At 45.7% G+C, this 9,436-nt stretch overlaps 1 protein-coding gene across 2 annotated transcripts in view; it reads left to right on the top strand.

Moving 5' to 3' along the window:
- The window catches only part of LOC110310445 (keratin, type II cytoskeletal 5), a 24,160-nt gene that overhangs the window by 10,571 nt on the left and 4,153 nt on the right, over nt 1-9,436 (top strand). Inside the window, exon 8 of one of the 2 annotated variants that reach the window (XM_021183421.2) lies at nt 5,856-5,863. The exons of the other annotated variant lie outside the window; for it this stretch is intronic. Coding sequence (XP_021039080.1) covers nt 5,856-5,863 — 8 coding nt within the window. The remainder of the gene's footprint in view (nt 1-5,855; nt 5,864-9,436) is intronic. 2 annotated transcript variants of the gene reach the window in all.

The following is a 9,436-nucleotide window of genomic DNA, read 5'->3' as shown; positions in this document are numbered from 1 at the left end:
AGAGAGACAGAGAAAGAGACAGAGAACCAGAGAAAGAGACAGAGTACAGAGAGACAGAGACAGACAGAGTGCAGAGAGACAGAGAGATAGACAGAATGCAGAGAAAGTGACAGAGAGACAGAGAGATAGACAGAGTGCAGAGAGACACAGAGAGAGACACAGAGAAATAGACTTCGTTAGACAAATAATGGTGGAATGTGCTGCCACAGTCCTGCCCTGGAAGAAACATTAACACCATTCCTCCACTTAGCAGGAACTCTGTAGAGGTCAGAGACAGATCTACGTTAAAGAAAGAACCCTGGAGAGGGAATACACTTTTGTATTTTCCTTCTTATTTTCCTTCTACGTTGATCCAACACAGTCTGCTCAAACACACGGCGACAACGTCTTCAGTGTGTTTGCAATGTATGAGTGCAGCCATGACAGACAGGCACATGGAAGACAGGAGGAAGGCAATACTACTCCATGGCCATTACAAAGAACATGCAGTGGCCCTGAACTGAGGCCGTGTCCTTTGAAAGTAGCTGTGACAGCAGATGTGTGGTGACCCCTGTGTCTCAGTGAGGCCCCATGAGCCCCTCCCTCAACTTGCTTTTTAAACTCAAGGCAATCTCAAACGATTAGCAAGATGTTTTGTTTAGGTTATCAATGTCTTTTCAAAAGTTGTTATGTAGATGCAAAGAGCAGAGATCAGCCCAGCATGGTACCAAACAAGAACAAAGGCAAAATAGTGATCATCTCTGGCTTTGACTCAGTGCAGAGCCATGGAAATCAAGGTTGTGTGGCCTGTGAAAGAACAATTAGGGAGATGGACCACAATACCGGGCTCCCAACTAGTTCCACAAAACATCTAATCAACCAGCCCTTGACAAAGACACAAAGGTACTCCAGTGGAGCAAGGAGTCTTTCCAACAGAGTTCTGAGACAACTGTATACCCATTTGCAGCAACAACAATAATCTAGATACAGGCCTTGCATTTTCCACAAAATTAACTGAAGTTGTTCATAGCACCTAATGTGAAGTGTAAAACCATGGAATTCCTACCAGTAGCAAAGGAAAGGACCCAGACAACCTTGGGCAATGTGTGATATAACAAAAGAAACATTAAAGAAATCGCTGATAAGCTGAGCCTCATTATAACGAAAACCCTGAGCCACAGACTGGAGGAAAATATTTTCAAAAACCATATCCAATAAGGAATATAGACCATAACAGAAAATGTACAATGAATTCTAAAAGCTCAACAATAAGAAAACAAACCACTCAGCTATAAATGCATTAGTGAACTTATAGGATGCATCATTGAATTATGCATAATTGATAATGTATAATAAGATGGCAAGTAAGCATAGGGGTGCTATTCAATATCACACATACATCACAGAGCTGCAAATGAGACATTACTGTTTGCCTGGTCAAATGCCACCCAGTGCCTTGGCAGTACTATGAACAAGGGGTAGTCATGGTCGAAACTGTTGGGGGTACTAAGTACAGTCACTTTGGAACAGAATTTGGTAGTTTCTCACAAACTTAAATATATTTGTACCAGAAATCTAGCAATCATATTCCCCGGCATTTGCTCAAATGAGTTGAAAGTACATGCCAACTCATGGGCTTTTAAAGCAACACTATTCCTAAATACCTAGCCATGGAAGAAACCCTGATATCCTCCAGTGGGTGAACAGACAAACTGTGGTGTATCCAGAAAATAAATATTATTCAGGATTAAAAGAAGCTATCAATCCATGAGAATACATGAAGACAACTTAAATGTACATGCACTCAATGTAAATGGGTGATCTGAAAAGGTCCTGAAGCATATCTATCTATCTATCTATCTATCTATCTATCTATCTATCTATCTATCTATCTATCATCTGTCTATCTGTTTATCTATCTACCTATCATCTGTCTCTCTGTCTCTGTCTCTCTTTCATCTATCATGACATTCCACAAAACGATCAGAAAGGTTAGAAGTTCAGTGGCCAACCATAACAGGAAGCAGAAGAGGATAGCTGAGTGAATCATGGGGTTTGAGTTTTAATCATAGGATTTTTCTGGATTAATGGAATCCCATCATTGAGTATTCTTCAAGACTCACAGAAGAGACTCCAGCTGGAATGGCCCTAACACTTACCATGCTCCTCAGGTAATAATACTGTGTCAAGCAAGCTCAACCACTCTAACCATCATAACACCTAGGTGAAGAATGAGCACAGTGGGGCAGAGGCTGCGCGCTGCTCAATCTTGTTACGAACCAAAATGATGCTTTAAGGAGGGAAGTCTGCTTTCAAAAATGGTGCAACTGCTTTCGAAAACAATACACATTCACTGTTAACGCATGAGTTCCATTTAAGCAAAGTGAATATTTGTGTTCACAAAATACTAGTGTCTTCAACCCCATTTATCCAAGGAAACCCCTGGCTGGAAATATCCCAGGAATTCATAAATAGGAATGTGTTAATTGACCATGACATATTTACACACTACTCAGTTACAAAACATGGTGATCTAGAAACATTTTGTTGAGTGATAAAGCCCAAACACACAATGAGTCTACTACTACAATAAATTTATATATAACATAATATAAATATAAACGTGTGAATTTTTGACTGGAGAAATCAAATGTTTTATTGGAGCAGTGAACTCACAGGGAAAGGGCCTGAAGTATTTTTCTGAAGTGATGGGAAGTGTGTGTGTGTCTGCCTCTCTCCTTGTATGTCTCTCTTTGTGTGTGTGTGTGTCTTTCTGTCCATAAATATTCTATGTTTTGTTGGTATGTGGGTTATAGATATGTATGCGTTCATCAGAATAATTGGAGTTCCACACACTTAAGATCTGTTCATCTCCTTATATGTAAACAGTACCTCAACAAGATGTGGGTTTTAAAAGACAGGGAAATCCCATTTCCCATTTCTGTAGTGGAGACAGGCAGAAAGAAGTGTGGTGGAAATGGAATCCAGATTTGCCAGTCGACCAAGCGACTGCAGGGCGCAGACTTTCCTAATCACATTGAGTGTTCCTCTTGCCAGATTAGAAAGATCCAGGCTATTTCTTTCCAGTCGCTGAGGGAGGGCAAGTCATGAGGCGAAGGAGGTAGGCCGATCCCTCAGAGGCTTAAGTTGCAACATAAGTGCCACAGACTTGTGCCAGAGTTATCAATGATCTGTCATTAATCCCAACCTCAGGCTTCGGGTGAGATCATAAAGCCAGGAGACGCTGGATACCAGGGAATCCCAGTGCCAAGGCCAGGAGTTTTGCTGTCTAGGGTATTTGTACTTAAGGACCCAGGCAGGCTTGCTACAAACTTCTGCAGTCAGGATTACTGAAAATTTTCCCAATGTGGAGAAATAACCCATTATGTTCAAAAGGCCATATTCCCTCCCAAACCCCCCAATTTACACAGGACACAAGTGCATCATTAAGACGTGATTCCCTAAGACAACCTCACCTGCCCACTTTCATTACACAAGCCTTTTGTATTTCATTGGCAGATTGTTAGAGAATCCCACACACCCCTGACTCCCCTACCCACTACATTTTTGAAAGTCATACAATGTGGTAAGATGGAGCCTGTGGTGGTAACTAGGGAAACAATACAAATGAGGTAAGGATTAGAGAAACACTAATTAGGACAGTGATTAGGGGACCAGTCTGCTTGGAGGTTGTCCTTTCCCTTCTGAGCCCTGGCTTGGCTTATTTCGATCTTGGGCATATTAGGTATGCTTGCCACCTCCCCTAGGGTCCTTGCCCTGACCATCCAGGCACCTCCCCTAGGGTCCTTGCTCTGCCCATCCAGGCACCTCCCCTAGGGTCCTTGCTCCGCCCATCCAGGCACCTGCCCTGGGCTGGTCCTGTCACTCAGCTTTTCACATTCCCAGTCTCTGAAATCTCCTCTTCTCTTAGATCAAGATATAGTATTCCTCCATCTAGTTTCTCCATGTTGACAAGCCACAAGCTATCACTACCTTTCAAATATGTTCTCAATTCCAAGCCCAAGTCCGCACTTCTTAATGCTCTAAACAATTACTATATCATAGGGACAAAGTGGATAAAAATAAAAATAAAAATAACAGAACCAGAACACTTTCAAAATGTTCCTCTTGTAACAAGGTTCTCTATGAATAGATGCCCAAATCAATCAATAAGAAAATGATCAGAGGTAATTCTATGACTGTACAGGCATGTGTGCCCCTCATGGCAAAGGGCAGTTGTCAGTCCTGCAGGCAAACAGGTGTCCTCAGTACATCCTGGACCCCTCTTGTTACATGCTACTTTGGGTGGTGCAAACAGAAGTCACAATATTTCTCTTCTTTGTAAAGAAAGGATTCAGGACACATCTCAGCCTCAAAAAAAAAAATCTCAGTGGGTAACATCTGGGGACAAGGGGTCACAGTTCAGAGGTAGCTTGGTGCTCGAAACCAAATATCTCTTGAAGCACTGTAGAAAATGTCTTTGCTGTGATGTCTTGACTCCTCAGTTGACCTGATGCAAAGCCTCATCCCGCTGGAAAACAATTGCCAGAGACTTCTTTAGTTGTAGTCAGAACTACTCAGGCTTTTTGATCTGTAGCCTGGATTGTTTTTTTTTTTCCTGCAAAAAAGTGTGTGTGTGTGTGTGTCTGTGTGTGTGTGTGTGTGTCTGTCTCTTGTATGTCTCTCTTTGTGTGTGTGTGTGTCTTTCTGTCCATCTGTGTGTGTGTGTGTGTGTGTGTGTCTGTCTCTGTGTGTGTGTGCATGTGTCTGTCTCTCTCTCTGTGATTGTCTCTCTGTGTGTGTCTGTCTCTCTGTGTGTGTCTGTATCTCTCTGTGTCTGTCTCTCTCTCTCTATGTCTCTGGGTATATGTAAGTGGTGTGTGTGTGTGTGTCTCTCTCTCCTTGTATGTCTCTCTTTGTGTGTGTGTCTTTCTGTCCATCTCTCTGTGTGTCTGTCTCTCTCTGTGTGTGTCTATCTCTGTGTGTGTGTCTGTATCTCTCTCTGTGTGTGTGTACATGTGTGTCTGTCTTTCTTTCTGTGTTTGTCTCTCTCTGTGTGTCTCTCTCTCTGTGTTTGTCTGTCTGTGTGTCTCTCTCTCTGTGTCTCTGTGTGTATGTGAGTGGTGTGTATGTGTGTGTGATTTTTACTACAAGGAGACTGAAGTTTAGTGTGTATCAGGTGTTGTGACTTCCTGATACACTTGGTATGTAATATCCACCTGCTCATCCCACCCCTGGTGCTGCTGGCTCTGTTCTCACACATGCCTGCAGCTGCGTGTGTGTGTGTCTTTCTCTTGGATACTCCTGAAGGATCGGCTGTGGGATTCCCTGGGAACAGCATCATCTGCCCTGTGGTTTGTGGGATTATGTGCTCATTCTTAAGCTTTCCGTGATCGTCAACGGGCTCCACCCAGGGAGGCTGAAAGACAAGACAAATCATCTTGAGGCGACTTTCCCTGAGCCTAGGCTCTAACACCTCCCTTGTACCCACCTTCATGCTGGGAACAAAGTGAGCAGTGCAGGCTACCCTCTGGCCAAGAACAGGGCATTCTACATTCCATGGCCACCAGAGGCAGCTGCGGGCTGGACTCTCTTTCAGCACAAAAAAAGGGGCTGGCTTCAGCAGCTTGCCAGGGAGGAGGCATCTGCTGCTGAGTTACTCATGCCGATGCTTCTCCCCCACATATTTGCCTGAACTATCACCCTTTGTTCTCATCTTATTATGAAAGGTCCTCACCCAGCTTCTCTGGGAAACAGAACTGCTTGGGGTGACACTGTGGGGCATGACTCAGGGCCACCAGGGAGAGCTCAGGCAAGTCTTTATCCATTCAGGAGTCTCTATTGCTTAGAAGCCCCGTGCATAATAAAGCAGGGAGGGGGTGAAGTCAGGTGTGTTGGCACAGGCCTTTAAGACCAGCATTGTGAGTCCAAGGCTAACCTGGTCTACATAGAGAGATCTAGGCCAGCCTGGTCTACATAGCTTTAGATCAGCCAAGGCTATATAGTGAGCACCTGGTTTTTGTTCTTCGTTTGTTTGCCTTAGGAAGGGGTTAAGACTGGAGTCTAGGAAGAGAGAGAGAGACAGCCCAGTCCTGTCAGACGATGAGAGCATGAAGGGCAAAAGAGCCAAGTGTGAGCTTATCCTTGAAGGCTTGTGGGCTGAGAATAATCAGAAACAGAGCTCCTGGTGTGTGCACACATGTGTAAGTGTGCACGCACTCATGCATGTGTTTCCTCCTGGAGCCTCCTCTCAGTCTTAAAGCCCTCACCATTGCCCATGAGCCTCTCAGATAAGGTCACTGGAACTGGTTCTCAGAGAGCTCCCTACCAGTTGACCAAGGAGATTTGATTTAAATATTTTAAACAAAATTACCTTATTCTAATTAGCTCACCACTAAAGACATCATACAGCCAGTTTAAGGGAACCACTCAAACACTTGCCCCACCAATGGGATTTTACATTAGAATATGCCTTATCCATTGACCAACAGGAAAGACTGTGTCTGGAAATCAAACGACACTTTATACTTCCAGTGCTGTTTGAAGTATATGCCAAGCCTGTGGTCAGATATAAGGTTGGAGTTAAACCAAACTTCGACAGGCTCAAGGACTAAAAGTAAGGTTCCTGATGCAACTAAAGGACACACGTTATTTGAGGGTGCCACCATAAAAAATACAAAGTGATGTCATTGTCAGGTTAGTGGCAACGTGTCCCCCCACACCCGCAGAGACAGAGACCCAGTAGAGGATAAGCAGGTATCTTGGCTCCAAAGGAGGGACTGTAGCCTATTGGGGCTGTGCCACACCCAAGTTCTCTGACCACACAACACAGCTTCTGCAGGCAGTAGGGTGGGTGACCTGTCAGCTGCATCGCTGGTGAGTGCAGGGACATCCAGGTCCTCGCTAAATATGCCACCAACTTGCAATAATGACTTTGTTTCTCTCACTCTCCTCTCCAAACCCCACCCCTACCCCTACCCCTACACACACACACACACACACACACACACATACACACATGCTGTACCTGTGTTCTACTTCCTGAAACTTCTCGTGGATTTCTACACATCAGACTTCTTCAAGCTCCCTTTTAATAGTGATAATAGCTTATCCTCACTGAGAACGTCTGTGTCAGATACCATTCCAAGACCCTCATGGGAAGGAACTTTCTCATCTCAGCTTCACAACACTGTCCAATTTCCCATCTTGTGTATGGGCATAAGAGTAAGCACAAATGGTTGGTCCAGCAGTTTGCATATGCGCACAGGAGAACCTGCTCTGTCTGACCCCGGGGCTCAAGCTCTGTACCAGGGGTTGGCAAAGGATTTCCTTGAAGGAGAATGTATAGGGAATTCTCCTGGCTTTGCAAATTAGTCTTGGTTGCCATGGTGTGGAGCAGTTAGAGACACTGAAATAGCCACAGACTAGGGAAGGGGGATGCCACGTGCTTCATCAACTGGCTTCCTCACCTTGCAGCCTTGCCACACCTAGGGCCCCTAAGAGAGTAGAGAATCAGAGCTCCAAACCACGAGGGCACTTGTTTCCCAGAACTGGGTGGAAGCACGTTCTTGGTGAAGAATTGTGCAACAGGGTGGAGGGAGGGCAGCTGTTTCCGTTGTCTGAGGAAGGTATCTCTCTCCTGTCAGACGCTGAGTTCGCACCTTTGAGGGGCAGGGAACTTCCTACCTTCCTGGATGCTGGATCCCAGTGTGTCTGAGAACTGCAATTGAATTCAAAACAGTAACAGGACCTTACAGAGCAGGTACTGCTCAGTGTGGGAGTTAGCCTTTCCTCCCACAGCAGCGTCTCCAGCTACATCTTCTCAGGGAACAACACGCCTAGAATTGTTCTGTTTCCTTCACGCATGGTTCCTAACACATAGACTGGAAAAAGTGAATCTCACTCCCCTGGAAAGCAAGATTTCCTTTGAAATTTGGCTTTTCAAGAAGCAAGACTAGAAAAATAAATTGCTATCTGACTTATGAAATCACCACACCTGTAAGGGCACATCTCAGTGATTCATTGCTGGCTTCCAGGCTCCTCGACTTTCTCTGCACATCCTACTAACATTTTAAGATTCCTGATCCCCAAGAAGTGTCCAAATTGATGGTTAAAAAATAGTTACAAGAAAGCCTGGGAACCTGTGGTCCTGATTATTTGGAGTTCTAAGGTTTAAGTGCCAAGGAAACATTGTAACGCACCAGAGGAGAGTGTCTATGACTGTAACCGTGGAATAAGGATGGCATAAGGAAACATTGTAACACAGCACAGAGGACAGTGTCTGTGAATGGGAATGTGGAATGACTACTTTACTCAAGAATCAGACTGATGGGAAAGCAAACAGCGAGGAGGGAGGCGCCGGCTGGGGCAGAGCACCTGCGGAGGTCAGGTGCTGTCTGCCTCTGTCCTCAAGGAAGAGTCAAATGAAGCTGAACACTTCAGACACAGACAATGTTAGTCTTACAGTGGAAAAAAAATCACCTGCTCTACTCTGACCTTAGAGGGGAGGGTTATATAGGCATCGAGCCCCTCCTGGCCATCTCAAACCATCTGGAAGGGCAGCTGAGCGCTAGACAATTAGTTCCATGCAGCAGGCAATTTCCAGATTGGGATGTTGGGCAAATGCATGTATGGCTTCAGGGAGAGACTTAGTGGCTGGGGAGGGAGGAGCAGGTGGAAGGGAAAACCTGTGTGGTGAGGGGGCACACAGGGAGTGTCTACATGGGCAGAAGGAAGGGACAATTATCACAGATCAGCTCCTTGTCTCTTTTGTTTGAGAAGATGACTAACTCATGACTTAAGAGAATTTACGTCCAGGCTCATTGTGTTCAGATCAAGTCAAGGCTGGAAGGCAAGAGAATTTGCTCCGTGACTAAAGGAATCCAAAAGCAATCTTCATGTATCATACCTTTCTAGAACTTGGGGGTGATCTCATTATTTGTAAAGCCCTGCCCTACCCACTCTGCAAGCTCACCATCAGGACCCAACCCAGCCCATCTGTACCATATATAAGCGGCTGCCCAGAGCTCAACACACTCATCTCTTCAGCTCTGCCCTGCCGTATCTCCACTTCCCAGCCTTCTCATCTCAAGGAACCATGTCTACCAAAACCACCATCAAGAGTCAAACCAGCCACCGTGGCTACAGTGCCAGCTCAGCCAGAGTGCCTGGGCTCAACCGCTCTGGCTTCAGCAGTGTGTCCGTGTGCCGCTCCCGGGGTAGCGGTGGCTCCGGTGCAATGTGTGGAGGAGCTGGCTTTGGCAGCAGGAGCCTCTATGGTGTGGGGAGCTCCAAGAGAATCTCCATCGGAGGGGGCAGTTGTGGCATTGGAGGAGGCTATGGCAGCCGATTTGGAGGAGGCTTCGGCACTGGAGGTGGAGCTGGTAGTGGCTTTGGCTTCGGTGGTGGAGCTGGCTTTGGTGGTGGCTATGGGGGAGCTGGCTTCCCGGTGTGCCCC

This window comes from Mus caroli, chromosome 15 (genome assembly GCF_900094665.2).
Source record: "Mus caroli chromosome 15, CAROLI_EIJ_v1.1, whole genome shotgun sequence".
Classification (NCBI taxonomy): Eukaryota; Metazoa; Chordata; class Mammalia; order Rodentia; family Muridae; genus Mus; species Mus caroli.
This window is presented reverse-complemented; position numbering and strand designations above follow the sequence as displayed.